The 18,785-nt window shown below is 32.0% G+C and overlaps 3 protein-coding genes across 8 annotated transcripts; 1 reads left to right on the forward strand and 2 right to left on the reverse strand.

Annotated features, from left to right (window-relative positions):
* Positions 1 to 1,850: 1,850 nt before the first annotated feature.
* LOC132748824 (leucine-rich repeat and death domain-containing protein 1-like) lies at positions 1,851 to 3,656 on the reverse strand. The gene is given in 2 exon segments (XM_060738466.1): positions 1,851 to 2,541; positions 2,544 to 3,656. Coding segments are annotated over 2 exon segments (906 nt in total). The 5' UTR covers positions 3,259 to 3,656; the 3' UTR covers positions 1,851 to 2,350.
* A 422-nt stretch (positions 3,657 to 4,078) lies between these two features.
* On the reverse strand, positions 4,079 to 7,095 carry LOC132748823 (uncharacterized). Its single transcript, XM_060738465.1, has 2 exons — positions 6,774 to 7,095; positions 4,079 to 6,348 (listed from the first exon to the last, which is right to left on the reverse strand). Exon 2 carries the CDS (start codon positions 6,296 to 6,298, stop codon positions 5,315 to 5,317), a length of 984 nt encoding a protein of 327 aa, XP_060594448.1. The 5' UTR covers positions 6,299 to 6,348; positions 6,774 to 7,095; the 3' UTR covers positions 4,079 to 5,314.
* A 1,451-nt stretch (positions 7,096 to 8,546) lies between these two features.
* Positions 8,547 to 17,233, forward strand: LOC132748825 (uncharacterized). Of its 6 annotated transcripts, none has more exons than XM_060738469.1 (7): positions 8,547 to 8,821; positions 11,212 to 11,440; positions 12,034 to 12,161; positions 12,522 to 12,607; positions 13,223 to 13,345; positions 14,350 to 14,484; positions 16,783 to 17,233. In XM_060738469.1, the coding sequence occupies exons 1-6, from the start codon at positions 8,763 to 8,765 to the stop codon at positions 14,457 to 14,459; spliced, it is 735 nt and encodes a 244-aa protein (XP_060594452.1). In that variant the 5' UTR covers positions 8,547 to 8,762; the 3' UTR covers positions 14,460 to 14,484; positions 16,783 to 17,233. The 6 variants fall into 6 exon arrangements, with proteins under 6 accessions (XP_060594452.1, XP_060594451.1, XP_060594454.1 ...); XM_060738468.1 differs by having other exon boundaries at positions 14,350 to 14,453; XM_060738467.1 differs by lacking the exon at positions 14,350 to 14,484 and adding an exon at positions 15,589 to 15,707 and having other exon boundaries at positions 8,549 to 8,821; positions 16,783 to 17,231.
* Positions 17,234 to 18,785: the final 1,552 nt, after the last annotated feature.

The following is an 18,785-nucleotide window of genomic DNA, read 5'->3' on the forward strand; positions in this document are numbered from 1 at the left end:
TTAATGTTTACCATACAGACGCATTTTTGTTATCATACTATTAATCTTTTATTCATTTTTTTTCGTTATCTTACTAATGTGTTTTCGTATATTATACTGACGTGATTTTGTGCTTTTATTATCGTATTGTCAAGTATCGCGTTCCAGATCAACACAATCTCTGATGATATTTCGTAAAAGACAGGGTAAACCACAGGCACGAGTATCGGACCTGGGAAGAAAATATGACCACATTGATAAAAAAAACTCTCTGTGTTCATCTTAAATGTGTCAAAAAATGCCCCCCTTAAAGATATACTATAAGTTAGAAAAGGCCGGAAACTGCAGATTCGAGTCTACGAGCAATGGGTTCATTTCCCGGGACGTTGTGAAAACAATTGTCCAGATAATTAAAAAAAAAACTTTTATCACTATTTCACGTTTGTATTAAGCTTCCAAATGAGACCCAACCCAAGTCCCTAGCCTTTCCCGTTCATGAAATATCTATCAGCAAACGAGCGCATTCGTGCTAAAACCTATTCCTTTCTACGCCATTAGGCATCCTTGTGCGTAACGTTGCGGTTTCGTTGCTATTGGCCAGTCAGAAGACTCCTTACAAAATATCGAACAGCTGGTTTTGCACTGGCGTAGAAAGGAATCTAAAGATCGTGGAAAGGTTTGAAACTCGAATTTCGCGTGTATCAGATGCTACTGACTATTGTGAGTGGTTAGTAAATTCAAGTGATTTTGACACGAACTCGGCTGACAAACATGCATTAATCTATGTTTACGTACCGAATCGTTGTGCCACTTTTTTTTTTATCTATCTGGGAGTTTTAGCACGAACGGGAAGGGCTAGAGACTTGCGGTGGGTCTCATTTGGAAGCTTAATACAAACGTGAAATAGTGATTAAAGTTTTTTATAATTATCTGGACAATTGTTTTCACAACGTCACGGGAAATGAGCCCATTGCTCGTAGACTCGAATCTGGAGTTTCCAGTCTTCTCTTAAGTTATAAATTTAGTTATAATTTATTTTTAAGGGGGCAATTTAGTTTTGGATTTTTTTTTGTTGTTGACAGATTTAAGATGAACAAAGAGGTTTTTTTTATCAATGTGGTCATATTTTCTTCCCAGGTCCGATACTCGTGCCTGTGGTGTAACGTGTAGAATTGTCAAATATATATTATTTAGACTTTATTTAATTTCCAGACTAGAAGGGGTTGAAAACCGACCGTTTAAATCAATCTTATACATATCAAAATAGAGTTACCTCCCTTTCAATGATAAAATTAAGACTATGATATAAGGATATATGGCTGGCCGATTCGACTATGTTAACTAAACATCGTTCCATCGTTCACTAAAGTATTTTATATGATTTTATTAATTAAACAAAACAAAACAAAATGTTTAGGCAAACTTGAACAGTAGTTTGTATATTGTCGGTCTGACAAAATAGATTGTTCTAAAATTATAAACTAACCACAGTACAATACAAAACAACAAAGTTGTATTTAAAAATCACATTGTAACAATGCGGCTGACGATCCAATACGCCACGCCATGTGTTATTTTAGACACGAGCGAGGCTAAAGATATACCTACCGACTTTCTACATGCATACTGAAGAAATTGCCTTTTTATATTCGATTTTGTAACAATTAGCGGCAAGCGAACTTTAACGCTTAAGCCATTTATTTTTCAAAAACAATTGTTTTCAGTGGTAACTCGAGGCATGCAATATATTATTCATTGAATCGGGCTGTATTACAGAAACATGGGGGAAGAGTTTTGAACGCATATAGCTTGTAGAACATTGTAATGAAAACTATTTCATATAACCCAAATATGGTCAAGCACGAAAAAAGCCAGTTACAGAAATGTACTTTATTGATATCAGATATGCTGTAATTTCTAATAAAATGGACGCCACGTGAGCGTACGTTCGTTTAGGAAATTAAACAAGGACTTTTAAGATACAACAATTAGACTTGAGATGTATAAAGCAAATGTGAATATAATACGCATATACGTTAAACTTCATACACTTAATGTCATATTGCGACTGATATGGTAATATCACAAATAACACCAAATGGAATCAGACGGAAACTCTGAAATGTAGGTAAGCTCTATATGTCATCATCCGGAAGTTTAAACACTCGAAATAAAAAGAAAGGCTTAGCTAATATTGATTTATCTAGAACTTGATTCTAAGCTATTAAATATTGAAAGTCAATTAGAATTAAGTGTAGAACACTTAATAAACAGACCCATAAATACGTCAATATGCACTATACCATGTCGTAAAAGTATCATAAATTTAAACTGATATCAGCAAGGAAAACGTTTTTTTATACGCGTTAGATCATGTTTCATCTGGTTCTGGGGTTTTTGTATCGTTTTCCTCTTTTTCAAGATCTGATTCAGCTTCGATGGCGCGTAACTCTTCCTCGTCACCTTCAAACTCAGCCGTAGTTATCTCCCTTACAGAATCCAGATCCTTGAAATACTCGGTTATTTTCCTTGGCCCTAGCCTACATATCTCTAAAGGTGGATGATCAGTGGGTTACATTCTAGCACAGAGGAAGTGTACCTGTATCCCCAGTCCAATTTCACGAGATTGCCGAAGTTGTGCGGAAGTTCCCTCAACCGGTTGTTTCCAAGCCATAAACATTCAAGATCTACGAGTTCACATAGTTCGTCTGGTAGATGAATTAGTTTGTTATAGTTGAGCAAGAGAGTTCCGAGTGTTTTTAAACGAACGATTTCCTTTGGTATGGATACCAACAAATTATCACTGAGGTCAAGAAATTCTAAAACTTTGACATCACAAACTTCAAGAGGGAAGGCCTCAAATTTATTATTTGACATATGTAGACTTCTTAGATGAGGAAGCCGACTGATACCATGAGGCAGTGACGTCAGAACATTGTTGCTTAGCGACAAACGCTCCAAACTCTGCAGCAGACATATTTCCTTTGGTAGAGTATATAAATCATTGGTATCCAGCATGAGAACCTTCAAGTTTATCAAGCGTCCTATAGATGGAGGAACCAGAGGAAGGCGGAAGTCGAGGCACGATTCGCGTTCAGGGCTCAAGTCCAAAACCTCAAGATCCATCATGGTGAAGAGCACGTGAGGGATCGCCTTCAAATCTTTCCCACGCATTTTCAATTTCTTTTGTCCATAGAAAAGAGGGTCGTTTGTCTCTACTCTTAATCGTAACTCTTTCAGAACCTCTTTCTCGTAATAGGACACCCGGCTAGATCTCATCTTTGAAGATATATTTATTACTTTCCAGGAACAATTGTTATTGAACGTGTGAATAAATCCGGCTTCTTGATTAATCAACACAGAACTGAAAGTTTTTCAAATATATTATCTCACCATGATACTTTCATATCTATTGTACTTTCCATATATGATAACATATTGAACTTTCATTTTTTGTCTTTGTTACATTTAGACTGTAATTTCACTCATTTTGTGAAGTCTTCCTATCATTATGCTAAGGCGGATTTCATTGGTATCCGGCGGTTGTTTTACGGCACTGATTTTATGTTTAAAGTTCTACCCTTTTTCATTTAGTATAAAGTGATTATAAGTATTTAAAGTTTACCTAGCTATCGTTATGTACACAAAATGCTTTACTGTTCATACAGAATAAAACTGAAGCAAATAAACACAATTTAAATGGGTAAGATCCCGATTTCAACAAACTTTAATCAATCCATTCCTGCAGGTAATTTATCAAATACAGCTAATAAAATTGTACTTTTCTAGATGATTGACCAGCAATAAAATTTGATGACGTACTCTATCGTTGATCGAAACTAATTTTATACCAATAAATGCATAAGAGAAAATATAGATGTTTTAGCCATCGTTATTTACACATACATGTATATGAAACGGGCATTGTAATTCGTATAATGTAGGAATGACGCCCAACACGTGTATTTTACAGTAATATCTTTTCTATTGATATGATCATTAAATTTGCAAATGTGCACATGGAAATTTCCTAATGCAGCAGGAAAATTATCGAGTGTTGTTATAGCCAATACATTATACTCTCCTATTGTTTGATATTAATTCTATTGAGATCAATATTTCTGATATAACATAGATAAGCTTATAACCTGGTCTGTATAGCAACACACATCTTGTCGTATAACAATATGTCTTATTTTTAATTGATCTGTTACTTTTTATCTTTCATATTTAACCCATCTTCGGATACCCACGGTTGGTTAACATGTAAATGTTAATGGTTCGGCCGTTGGGTATTAACCATTATCTTAAATCCTTTTTTGTCCGTCCATCTCATTTTCGTTACAAATATCTCAACTCTTAAACAAATCTACTGAACTTCGGATTTAGATGAGTATTTCTTTCTGAGAAACTCTTAATTATAAAAGAAAAGTATATAGAGCAACTTTTTATAGCCCATCTATTTATCATAGTGCACTAGTAAGGGGACATAATCAACCAGATTAAAGACTAATGTAGGATGGATTTTTCCCCTTGTTTCTACGTGTCCGATTGAAATAATCATTTATCACCATTTAATCTTCTTAAGAAATTATACTAAAATGTATTAAATAGACAATAGCATGCTTTATTCTGACAAGTATAGTCAGTTTAATTTTGATATAAGCAACCGTCAGAAACACACAATTAGAGGGCGTGGATCACATCACAACAACAGAACAGAACAGACCTCTGACTTATAAGAAGTATAGAGATTCGTTCGCTGCTTTAGTCTCCGATTTAAAAAAAAAACGTGATGTATCAATACTATATTTACATTGTCGATGTAACATTAAAATGAAAACTTGAATACATTTATGATATATTTAGAATATGTTGTGTATTTTCATAATACGTCAGTATACCAATGTATATATGGAGATATTCAACATAATAAACTTGGTGCATTGAAGATTATTATAAAAAAAAAGAATATTATAAAATTTGGCACAAAGATATTCAAAAAATATATATAATATTATGGGTAAAGTATAATATATGTAAATGTGATATAATATCTTAAAGCAAAATTTTATCACAGATCATTATAATAATATAGTTCAGCGTATAATTCAAAGACTTTTTCATAAGGTCACTATAACTGGCAAGAAGTTATTTTGTTAATTTCATTGCAACTGAACATTAATTGTTGTTGTTGTTGTTGTTTTTTGACTAAATGCAAATTACTCTAATAAATGCAATAGTATAAATAATGATTTAAGATTACAGTGTTACTACGTGTACATAAAAGTCACAAGCATTTCATGCCGGACATATTCAACATTTTAACTTTCTTCTATACGAGTTTATAGACTTCCAGGGACTGATCAGTTGTCATAACAATAATTTTATCTTTTCTTCTGTAACATATACCATGAGGAAACAATGGTCTATCTTCATCATGTGGCAGACCGTCTATGTATTTTCCGTTAGGACCAACTTTATGAACTCTCTGTGCACCAAAGAAACTGGCAATATGAAGATTTTTGTTTTCGTCCATGGCAATGCCGTTTGGACTTTTCATTCCCAAATACGAGAAAATTAGTTCGTCCTCATTATTCATACACATAACTGTGTTCTGTTTATAATCAGAAATTAACAGAAATAAATCATCATATGTAACATTGAGATATTTAGGTTCCTTGAAGTATGGGACACTGTTTGCGTCAAACATGATTGCACGTCGGTATGTACCATCAAACTCGTGAATATGAACTTGGAATTCCGGCGGTTTCGGCCATGCTTTCTCTGGAACGGACACTTTGACACACGTTGCGATGCCGCCGTCAAAACACGATATACCCCAGCAAAAACCTTCCGTTCTGAATTCTGACAGTGGAACAAGTCTTTCTTTATTGTTTTCAATGCTAACGGTGATACGGTGTACTTCTTTTTTGTATGGCACAGTTGCTAATATATCGTCTGCGTTATCGGCTGCCTGACATACATCCCAAGGTGCACTTGGTAACTCTAGTTCTGCGAGAAATTCAAACTTTGAACTATATAGTTTCAATTTGTTATTTTTATAATCTGCGACAACAAGGTCTCCGTTTTGCATGAACGTTACCCCTCGTAGAGAGCAAGCCGACTCATTCTTTACCTTGCCGTCATATGAACTAAGATAATTGGCGTAGGTAGCTTTAGGTTTCACGGGTTCTAAAATCTCAACATCTGTAGTTTTTCCATTCTTATTTTTTGACTGCTTTGTGGGTTTTTCTTTAGTTTGCTTCAACTGTCCACTGTCTGCTGTATCTGTTACTTTAGTTTGTGTACAACCCATTGCGACTTCTTTAAAATGACGTCATTATCTACTGCCGATCACGTTCTTCCCTATAAGCATGAATTATGTAATCAGTACATGTACATAACCAAGTTACTCTGGTTTATCTATTATACATTCTGGTTCTTTTCTGACGCATAACTTAATTTTCCTTTACATTTGTACACTACTTCTTTTAAATAATATCTGCACGTTGATGACGCGTACTTGTACGTAATTCCTTACTTTAAGAAATACATACATTACTTTTAAACTAATTGAATAAAAAGATAACACACATTAACAGTTCGCGTTCAACCTTTTGTTCTTGTTTTTGGTTTAATTGTTTCATGAATAAACAATGAACGTAAATGCATGTAAATAGACTTGTTATGTATAAATCAGTTTGTTAACATATTGATTTCAGTTGACCAGCTTAAGGTGCATATTTAAGTACACATGTACAACATACAGAAAGTAAACTAAATTCACTTACCCCAAGTTTTTAAATCTATTACTAATTAATTTTCTTGTCATTCCACATTCCTCTTCTTCATTGACGACACCTCATGTTATCATTTAACACTATTTGTCTCATCTTTTTTTAAATTCATGCCGTCGATTATTCAAGTATACCCGCATATTTCGACCTAAATTATGATAGAAATGATATTGATTTACCAAAAATATCGACACACCAATGCTATATGATCAATCAACGATCACTTTATACGTACACATAAAACCAGTAAACCTTGTATATAATCCCTACCTTTATCAAATCTTAATCATGACTTAATTCTAAACTATTTTGTTTAACTTATTTCGACTTTATATATAGATTATCGCCCTTTACTTACTTTAAACTGAAACAGGTCGCGGGATTTTTAATTATTTTGTATTTTTTCACGGAGACAAATTATAAACCCAAAAATCACCCATTTAACGTAAAAAATCAATACAAACTTGTCATTTTGTTAAATCTCTTTTGAAGTTTTATTCGATAATATTGACTTTATAATCTGAAAAGAATACGTCTGCGACATATGCATTAACACACGATTATTGAAAATAAATCAAGGCTATTATCATACCATAAAAGAGATAGCAGATATAAATGCAACAGATTTGTGTTTATTTTATTTCAAATAATCAGTGTCTTACTGAATATTATTTTTACGTATTTACGGACGTTTCAAAATTTCAATTTGGAAGATTCCCAGAATGCTAGGCACCAATCTGGCATACCAGACTATTAAGCCTCCAATGCTACTAACTTCAGGCATAGCTCCTATTTCCAGGCTGTTAAGCTTAAAACCTAAAACTGCTAACTTCTACAAACTTCAGGTTACATGACTGTTTATTTTACCCTGCCAGGCTGTGAGGAATCAAGCTTTTAGAATGTCCACTTAAGGCTAGCTACTTGACTGGTAACAACAGGTGACTAGACTGCTAATTTCAGGCGGTTAGGTAGCTAACATCAGGCTTCTAGGCTGGTAAATTCAGGCTACTTTACTGCTAATTTCAGGCGGCTAGGCAGCTAATAGCTACTTTCTTCAGACAAGGCTACTTACTTAAGGTTGCTTATCGGTTAGTTTCAGCGGATATGTTCCAAATTTCAAGCTGCTAAGCTATTAACTTCAGGCTTTTAGGCTTCTAATTTCAGGCTGCTGGGATTCTAACATTAGACCGTTAACTAGGAACCTAACATTAAGATGTTTGGCTTTTCATCTCAACGAACATCTTAACGAACTGTTATGTTCTCTTTAAAAAAATGGTCTTATAGAATATAAAAAGGTATACTCGTATGTATTGACGCACTTCGTTAACGTACGAGTAAAAACCATACATGTATGTATATAAGTCAGTCTCATTTTGTCTATCGAAACAATTTCTTATGTTTAAGGTACCTCCGGTAAAGTTGCATTTTTAACATTTCAGAATATTAAAATAGTGTTGTTGTTTTTTGAAAGATTATTTGTTAGATAAAACAACCATTTTTGACTGTTAGTGTTTTGTTCGAAAGATTTGTCAAATTTAAAGTAACAAATGAATAATGTTTTTTACTGCTTGCTTACTATGAGAAAAAGTGTTCGTAAAAATGCATTGTCACAGTTTACTTACGTGACATACATAAATATTTTTTTCAAACAAAAATATCACATTTATGACAGTTTTCATTGAGTAACCATTCAATGTATATTACACAGTCCAATTGTCTTTTTGTGAATGACGGTAGTGTTCTATATCCCGGGTGGACGAATCCATTCATGTCGTCAGGGGAGATCGATATATCGTCTGCTATTGCAGCCGTAATTAGATTTGGTGATTTGGAAGAGATTAGACTTAAAGTTTAAATGTATTTAAAGTACAAAAAGCAAAGTAGCTTATTTAAAACACTCAGTACCGAAGTGGATGGATAAATAAATAGAAGTTTAAATATATTCGTTTAATTAATTTATTTTATAATAGACAAAATATAACCATGTCTATGGACTTTAGAAAAACAACGTATCGTCCAACGCGGACAGACAATCGTTTCAGGTAAGTTTAAAATTAAATTCTTTACGCATTCATAAGTATAACACTTTGAATGTTTAAACGTAGGTAAGATCTGTATAAGTATAATGTGTTTTTCTAAATATCTTAGATCAGTCAAAAAACTATTAAACTGAACCTTTTTTAATCTCACATAATCGTCTATACACCCAAACTTTTGTATCTGTCTTGTCTGACATAAAGCAAACAGCTAAAAAAAGTTCACGTGAATAATGAATAAACTTGTTGATTGAATTACTTATTTTATACTTCTTTCTTACATATCGTCATTTACGCTTTCTTAGTCTGATTTCTACTAACGTACATGTTGAGAATGTCCAGATGGTAAGTTTCTATTTCATTCGTCATACAAAATACAGTAAAACATTTTATTGTATTTAATCAACTACGTTATCTAAGACACCTATTGATTGTCACCATAAATATGATTTTAAAATACCTGCTTTCATTTGAACACAAAATATAAAGATTTTTATTTCCTTTCAATTTTAACTGTTTTGAAAAAAATCAAATAGTTTTATGTATAACAATTTCTTTTTGTAGATCGTTAAATACTGTATAACAAATGGTTGCTTTGTCTGGAAGTTACTTGTCTTGTTGTTTGGACGATGAATCAGCGTTCGACGTTTTGTTTGCGAGTGACTTCCAAGTCTTCTAGTATTTGTTCATGTGTGATATTGAATGAAATATGTTCACACATACTGAGTTGCAAATGCAAAATAAAAGTATGAACTTGGTTACAAGGACAATTTTGTAAACTCATTTAGGCAAAATATTGGCACGTTTGGTATCATAATTTGCAAAAATGTATTGACTACACGATAGTTTACATTGAATTGAACTTTGATTGTTATTGTTAACTTTGGTTACGTGTAAAACGTAATGCATGCAACAAGCAGTCTCGAATACTTTCCTTAATCTATAGATGAGATGAAGGCACTGGATACAGCTTAATGGTCACATTACGAAACACAAAAGTTAAAAAGCCCAATTCTGCAACTTTTACTTTTCAGCCTTCCTCTATTTACACGAAACTAAAATTCTGATAATTATAAAATTTCAATACAAATTACACCATTGTATGATCTATAAATTTCTGCAAATTTTAATACCAAATGTTTTGCCATTATTTTGCATAAATGCATGTTAACAGATTTCCAATTAACAAAGTACACACTTTCTTTTGCAACTGATTAAATTTATATTACATTTAGCCGAAGTGTAATGGAGCCCATATCTACATATATTATCAGGAAAAAAAGCTACGGAAGTCTAGTTAGTGTCTAAATGTTCTAGAAATAATGTACCTAACCCATTCTTATCTTTTTAAAAAAAGAATGATGTTTGATGACTTCTAGTACCAGTATATGTATACAACTATGCTATCTACTTAAAAATGTGTTCTAATGTATGTTTAAATTAGGGGAAAACATCTTCACGTGCTCATTCAACAACATAAAATTCTAATAAATTAAGGGGAAATAAAAATGATAGATCTTATCTATTCGGTACTGTTTACGTGACGACGGACTTTGACATATATGTCGTTTAATATGCTTGTCACAGATCATGTTATTTGCTTCAGACAAAAAATCAAAAACTAAAACTTATTAACAATTTATTACGACAAAACCTCAATTGAAAGTCTGCCAGATATACGTTTATTGCAGCTAGTTAATCAAACCATTGAAAGGAAAAGTTCAATCAATTGTTGAATTTCCTTTTTACTTCACCAGATATATAATCCTAACTTACATTAATCTTTTTAATTCTTTAAAAATTCTTTTTTAAATTCCAATGAACATATACATGTCAGATTTTGAAATAAAGAACACACAAAATAAATAAAACTCTATTTATATCATGAAATCAATGAAAACATTTCGATCAAGATAAGCTTTTGTAATATCTTAAAGAGTAAGGAATGTAAAATAACTTGTATTTAAACTATTTAAAGTCAGTTAGGCAATTAATTATACATGTACAAGTATTAAAGTTAAAATGGCTTGAGATTACAGTAATGTGATATTGTATGATAACATATTTTTATTTATACATGTCATCTAATTATGATTATTCATAAAATCTAATGACTACATGTATAAAATATAAACACGCAAGATCCTCCTAGTTCAACTGAGACATATTATAAAAACATCATTGTGTATGCCTTTGCACTGAAAAATGTCTAATACTAGTAACTTATATTTAGATGAAGACGTGGCATGTTCATTTAATAAATAATATATCAAGTAACTGTTTTCATTTGGATCTAATTAAATTAACATAAACTTCACGCTTTGACATGAGCTACAGTAGGCCTACAGTTACTTATGAAATAATAAATGTATATACCAACAGTTTCTTCTTCACAGAACAAGTTACTCACTTATGTCACAATGGATGAACAGAAAAGGTTCCGGACAAGCTTACAGAAAAGAACCACTTCCACAAACATTTGCCATAGCAATGCAAGGAAACGCAGCATTTCCAAGACAACCAGCGTTATCAGCAGGGTCAAGGTCAATGGAGGATCTAAGAGGTCATGGAGAGCAATATGGGCCAGATCCAATGTTATATAATGTGACAGCCCCACAGGCATGTGTAAGTCTCAAAGGTTTTTATTTATCATACTATTACTGATTATTATTATTATCATTATTATTATTATTATTATTATTATTATTATTATTATTATTATTATTATTATTATTATTATTATTATTATTATTATTATTATTATTATTATTATTATTATTGATTTATTGACTATCAAGCATTTATAAGCAACTGACGTCACACACATGTTTACTTATAAAAGCAAAGTTATTATTGAAAGAAACTGTATGATTTAAATTGAATTTCCTGTAGTTTGCCAAACTTATGCCATGGTATGAAACGTATAAAATTCTTTTGAAATTAAAAGATCATGTTTAAAACATGATTTCCAACCTGTAATATCAACGAGACTTTAAAGATTACCACAACTTAAGTACCTCTAATCTGTTACAATGAACTTATTAAATGGCCTTCAGTGATAAGTTCATTTTGAGGTTACTCTCTTACAATGATCATAAGTGGTGCAATTTAAACATTGGTGCATAGATTACTGATTTGGATGCTACTAGTAATAATGATAATGATGAAACAATAGGTTGCTAGGTAAACATGTTCTTGTTATCTCTTATTGTTACTAGATTGATGAAACTGTTCCTGTACATTTGAGATATAACGATACCGCCGGGTATGATGATTTCCACAAATCGTTCAACCAAGTCAGCAAACAGTGGCCGTCAGCTAGCTATCCGGACTTTGGTCCAGCCAGGTAAAATAATAAACCATACCATGTTTATAAACACGACATTTAATTCTTTCGTGGCCGTCCTGAGTCCAATACGTTTATAGAGTATATTCTGCATTTACGAAACACCTGCATCCTTATCTTTACTTACTCAGTTTTGTTAACATAGGAAGTCAATATTATATCTAAGGTATTTTCTTTCTTCTATTCTTAACTTCGCTTATGTTCTTTCATGTATGTTTTATCATAATATCTGTAGTATTATATACTGCCCTCAGCATTTCTTACAAAAGGGTTGAAAGAAATGTTCATGAATATAGTCGATGATAATTCAGATATCAAATGTTGCAATGACACATTTGTTTTAATCATGTCATATTTTAGATTACGTCATGGTCGTGCAGGAGGAAGTTGGAGACACGTGAAAGAAGTCTTGCAGGCTGGCGGCGCTAGAATTGTGTTTGTTGATGGTAAGTGCAAGACTACTTTGATTTAAGACGAGGAGAGAAAAAAACATTTTATTATATACTTTTAAATGAAATATTGAGAAATATTGATGAAATAAAATGCGTATTTTCATTTTCCGTATTTTCACTGTAAAAATTTATTTTTCACTGCAGTGAAACATATTTTCCGTATTTTCACTGGTGCCTTGCCGGACTACTTTCTTTTAAATTCTGCCAGTACTTAAAATTTAAGGGAAAGTCTTTCAAATTTTAATGTCCAGAAAGAGAAAAATGTATATAATAAACAGAAAATTCAAGTTTTTTTTCTATAAATACATGATTGATTTTCATCTTGTGGCATGAAAATTACCATATTTCACTCGTGGCTACCGCCACTCATGAAATATTTATTTTCATACCACTCGATGAAAATAAATCATGTATTTATAGAAAAAACTTGAATATCCTCTATGTATTTCTCCATTAACATAAACCAATAACATGATATAATGATAAAAGCAGATAATTTTGCTGGATGCTTGTGGTTCCCACTAAGCAGTAATGACTGTCCCACATATAATTATTTTCTGTATTGCGATATTTGATGTTAAATCACACTGTACGATTTACATTACACAGGGGTTATAAGATGGGCTGATGGAGTGAAAATGGATGAAATTCCTGGAGGAAACTTAATACAACCTAAAGTTGGTCAGATAAAATCACGTTACATCACTCCAACACAACAGGCAAGACCAAGTGGTAAGGAATATATGTCAATGTTAAGTCATTAAAGAAACATTAAATTTTCATCCGAACGACATTTGAGCCGCGTCACGACAAAACCAACATAATGGGTTTGCGACCAGCATGGATCCAGACTAGCCTGCGGATCCGCGCAGTCTGATCAAGATCCATGCTGTGCGCTGTCAATGTCTCCACTTGTAATAGAGTTGGTAAGCGAACAGCATGGATCCTGATCAGACTGCGCGGATGCGCAGGCTGGTCTGGATCCATGCTGGTCGCAAACCCATTATGTTGGTTTTGTCGTGACGCGGCTCATTTGTTTTCTCAAATGAAAAAAGTTGACAATCTAAATTGAAAACAAAAACGCTATCGTCTATTCTGAAGCAGGTGATTACGTTATAAATTTCCTGAGCCGGTTCACAATGATTAATTGAATCACTTATATAACTTTCACTGAATGAGCTTCCAGTGTTACTTCTCACTTCCTATTGTCACTTACTTCTGTTGTGTTAAAGTCGTCTTTCATTACTGATAATAAATCAAGAATCATAAATTTTAGGTCGTTCTATGCCCACAAAATGACTGTATTCTAATTACTATATATGTATATATTTATGAATAATAAACACCATTATTTACTAATGGATGTAGATAGTGAGACATATTTACTTATAGTATATGCAAAATATAGTTTAACATAGATATTAATGCTTTAATGTATAGCCTCTGGTTGGACAAAATATACCCTTGGTCAATATCATAAATGAGAAACTCATCATTATATATCGGTAAAACAAGATTCTCTCCCTTCCCTAAACTAAAATTCTTACATGTCTTAATATCCGTAATATCACTGGTACTACTAACGGATATATTTTAATAAAAATATAAGATACAGAACATTATAACTTTCATAAAACAGATATTCATTTATACGGTTTACCAACATAAGTTTGCTTACATAACTTTATTGTCGTAAAGCCGTTTTTACCAAATATTCCTTGAAATTTTCATGTTAGGCCCAGGTAAATCTGAAGCATTAGCTATGAACGAGTTTCACCGAGAACGTCCAACTGTTTGGCGGAGTAAATCCGATATGCCCGACTTTGTGTCTTGGGGCAAGGTATAAGGAAATGTCGCTTCCGCATGTCGTAGTAAGAGTGTGTGAAACAAACAAAAACTTATATCGACCTTGTTCTCTATACTCGACCACGTTTTGATTTTGAATTCATTCACAATGATTGTTATTTAGCTCATTTCTTTCCTATCCCCAAACTTCACAACAACGTTGATATATCGGATAGCTCGTGAACTATTGTTAAATTATTGTAAAACACTTTACTGCTTTAAATAAATTGATATCAATTTACAAAACAGAAGTAAACGCAATATTGAAATATTATGAACGGAAGCATTTATGTCGAGTTTAACAAAATATTTTAAATCTAACATTACACATTCTAGAATATAATATATTGTACTAAGAAGTAAGCTTGAGGTTGTAAAACCCATACCGTGTGTCATGACCGACACCATACACTTTAAAAATGTATAGTTTAGAACTTTAGTTCACGAATTTTGCGATCCTTCATCGTTTTTAATACATCCATTTATTACCCTTTATAATTTTTTTAAATATTTTGTTACCACAGTTTGATCTAATAATGCTCTTTCATATAATGAAATATTATCGTAATGTAGAGATGCCTATGGCAGCATGGGGGATATATAGACTCAAATATATGATTACTCAGCTATTTATTTTTTTTGTCCTTTTCAGTACAAATATGTATTATGTTCTCACACATTTCTATTAAATGTGCAGTCTTAAAGTTATTGAGAAGGATAGTTTTTATTTTGAACAATGCTACTATCTGTTAAAGGATTCTAAAGGACGCCAGTAGGTATAATGTATGCTCGTAAAAACAGATCAAAAACTAGTCGGGATATAGTATTTAGGTTCTTTTCAACTTATCATACAAACTTATTTTATTAATTATGTAAGAAAATGCTAGAAACTGCCTAACTAGAATATGTCGAAAACAATATAATTATGGTTGCTGTAATAGTATCCTTATTCATATGAATACTGTTTATGACAATGTAAAATATACCAAAATGCTTAATACATAGCATAGTTAGCTCCCTTGCCACAGTTCTTGATATTAGTATTTTCCCTCGTGAAGTGGGTCATAGAAGCATGATTGATTATAAAAAAAGTACTAATATATTGCTCACAAAAACATTTGCCTGTTTAGCTACTCAAGTAAACATTTCCCAGCAACAAGGAGTTTCGAACGTTCATCAAGCGCCAGTATTTGCTCGCAGTAGAACTGATATGCCCGCTAGTACATTTAGAGAAACAGGTAGACAAAAGGTATCCAAATGCTGCTACCATCACGAGACGAGTAATGTCTTCACAAATGATACCAAAACTATGCACTAATATAGTAATCCAAAATAATTTTACAAAAGATCTTTAAAATTTCAGATTGGTAATTTCTAAAACCATAAACTTTAACTAAGAAGAACGCATTTCATCACTTTTCAAAAACAGTTAAACAGTGCATTTTGGGTAAATCTATTAGTGGAGACATTACTGGCTAGAAATGCTTCTGTATAAGCTGGAGAGGTGTTAGGGTATTGGTGATGGGCTTCATCCATATTGCTACAGTTTTATATGCATAATATGTATATCATAGATCTAATAAAATATCATGTTACTTATTGAAGTAAAGGGAAAGGATTTTGTGTAGTATTCACAGGAACATTTAAGAGAAATATCACAGGTTATCAAAACACGGACCATTTTCCATTTTCAATATGATTTCATATAATATATCTTTAACAAACTAAATATATATATTCGATTTAAACAGGCAGCATTTCTCGAGAAAGATTTGATTGGACGCGAAATGTATACAGGAAATCAGACCTGATTGCAAATTAAAAAGTATAAGGCTAATATAAATACTCCCGAAATTTAAGACTGATTTTTAGCTACTATAGGGCTTTAACAATTCAAAACGTCTGGGAAAAGTTGTGTGAATAATTTTAGAAAAAACACTGCACTTATTTATTAGCACAGTTATTTTTTGTTTATTTTCTAATACACACATATTATCACAGACAGGTTGCTTTTTGTGAAATATATTAACACACATATACTGTTCAACATTTATGTTTACAAAATTTAATGATTAAATGAAACGGTTTCATAAAAAATTCCTTAGGTAATGCAATGTAAAATATAAATGTCTATGTCCAACACTTTTGGATTCTTTCTTCTCTTATTATAGCATAGTAACTAATAAATATGTACTATAAAATGCTGATATTTAAACACATTATAGCAATTTTGTTGTAAAATGGTTATGATCATTGTACATTTCAACGTATAAATAATTTCACCATTATATTATGCTAAATGTTCTATTATTTTACATTTTCAGAGTGGGCTTTAAGTCAGAAGTATGGAACAGAGAGAAATAACTGGTTAATTATGAGATAATTATGAGATAATCTTGAGATAATTTAAGATGTTTATGAACATTTTCCTATGTTTAACATTAAACACAATCCTCGGTAATGGAATTACGTCAAGAAATGTTTTGTTTTGTTAGAGTGGATATATTTTATATAACATTAAATTTGTGATATGTTGTGGTATGCTAGAAACAATCTTATTTATTGTGATATACTCATTTTATAAAACACAGTATTACCGTCACATTATGGACACTAAAATATAGTTTAGTCAAGACTACAGTCATAGAAAACAATATACTAGTAGATTTTCATAGTATTCTGTTTCTTTATTTTGCTCAACTGTATTTGTTAAATCTGTTTAAAAGTTCAAAATGTTGAAAGAAAAAATATTTGTAAAAAAAAGTTGTTCTGTTGGATAAGCTGTTTCCTTTTGTTCCCTTAAAAACAAACAATTTAATCTGTTTATAAATGACTCTATAGTTCATTCACGGGCAGCTTCTTGAAAAACATTTGAACACCTTTACGCTATTTTGCACATGCTCTAGGTCATAATGCAAAAACAAACGAGAAAGGACTGTTCAAATATGCATTTAGGAACTGAAAGTTCCTTCGCCAAATAATTTTAAATTGAGATTACGGAGTAGCTATACATGTAAGTAAATGTCACCAATGGTGATTAGATTTAATATTTAACTCAAACGAAAACTTCACTTCAATTTAAATCAACCAAGTCTGGCAATGAACAATACATTGCAAAGTAGATCATTAGAGTCCAATAGGTAATGTTTGCAATATTTTCACAAGTCATAGTTCATCCAGTCAAGTTGCTACACCTAAAGGCAAATCAGTAAATGCGTATTTAAACAAGACTAAAGTTATTCGAAAATGCAAGAAATATTTTAAAAAAGAAGACCCATAACAGGTATGGCCAATGTTAGTCAACTGCCTGACAATACGTCAACGCAGGAAAACATTGTAGTATTCATTCAAATTCCTCAAAGTTTATAACATATTTATTTTTCAAAACATACAAAATCCGACCATTTTTCTTCGTGACACTACTTTAAACAAATTGTTAGATACCTTTGCATATGTGTACAACCAGTGGCAAAACTCAGTTTTCATTATAGAGATGATCAAGGGAGGTAACAAATACAATACTCCGAAAGCTCACTTGGTGTTCCTCATTTTGGTTTTGTCTGGTTATGACTTGTGTTAACTGTGTTATCAAGACCCTGTTATTCTGTTATATAACCATACTGTCTCCCTGAATAAATCAGGTTCAAATAGGATGGATACACATTTACGAACGAAATATACAGAAATTTTACATACTTTGGAGAAAGGACTTTACTCTGTCTTACTTCCCTTCTATTAAAAATTGTTAGATACTAACAAATACAAAATGTATTTGACTGTGAATAGATTAATACATTTCTTATTAATTAATATTTCCTGATTAAAACAATTTCATTATTTTAAAAAGATTTTATCGAAAGCTAATATATATTTATCTGTAATACATACAGGTTACAAATTAAAAAAGAGAAAACAGCCTTAAGAATCTTTATTAATACAAAATCAATTTTCCTCTTATTTCTATGGCTACATTGGTTTAAACAAATTTATTTAAGCTCGATTGCGAAACAAGTTTTTGCAACTTATATTAATCACCTTAGGTGATCTCTAGGTTGAGAGGCCGACACCTTAATCAGCAGGCCACCGTTACCCTTAAATGGTATTAATATATTAATGGAAACTGTTTTGGAGGCTGAAACATTGTTATTACATGTACTTTGTTTCTTGGCAGTAAAACTGTTCAAGGACGATTGTGGTTTGTGTAAGCTGCCATTAACTAGCATCGGCTTAAGCAGATAAAAAAAAACATGAAAGTCGTAAACTAACATCCGCAAATGCATTCGTCATACAGCGGTGACTATAAAGTATTCTTTCCATTCCACGAATA

This window comes from Ruditapes philippinarum, unplaced genomic scaffold (assembly GCF_026571515.1).
Source record: "Ruditapes philippinarum isolate M1 unplaced genomic scaffold, ASM2657151v2 ctg832_1_1_1_1, whole genome shotgun sequence".
NCBI lineage: Eukaryota > Metazoa > Mollusca > Bivalvia > Venerida > Veneridae > Ruditapes > Ruditapes philippinarum.

Coding starts and splice junctions, on each gene's coding strand:
- LOC132748823 (XM_060738465.1), bottom strand. CDS start 6,298: ATGGGTTGTACACAAACTAAAGTAACAGATACAGCAGACAGTGGACAG.
- LOC132748825 (XM_060738467.1), top strand. CDS start 8,763: ATGTCTATGGACTTTAGAAAAACAACGTATCGTCCAACGCGGACAGAC. Junction 11,441..12,033: donor TGACAGCCCCACAGGCATGT/GTAAGTCTCAAA, acceptor TATTGTTACTAG/ATTGATGAAACTGTTCCTGT. Junction 12,608..13,222: donor TAGAATTGTGTTTGTTGATG/GTAAGTGCAAGA, acceptor TACATTACACAG/GGGTTATAAGATGGGCTGAT.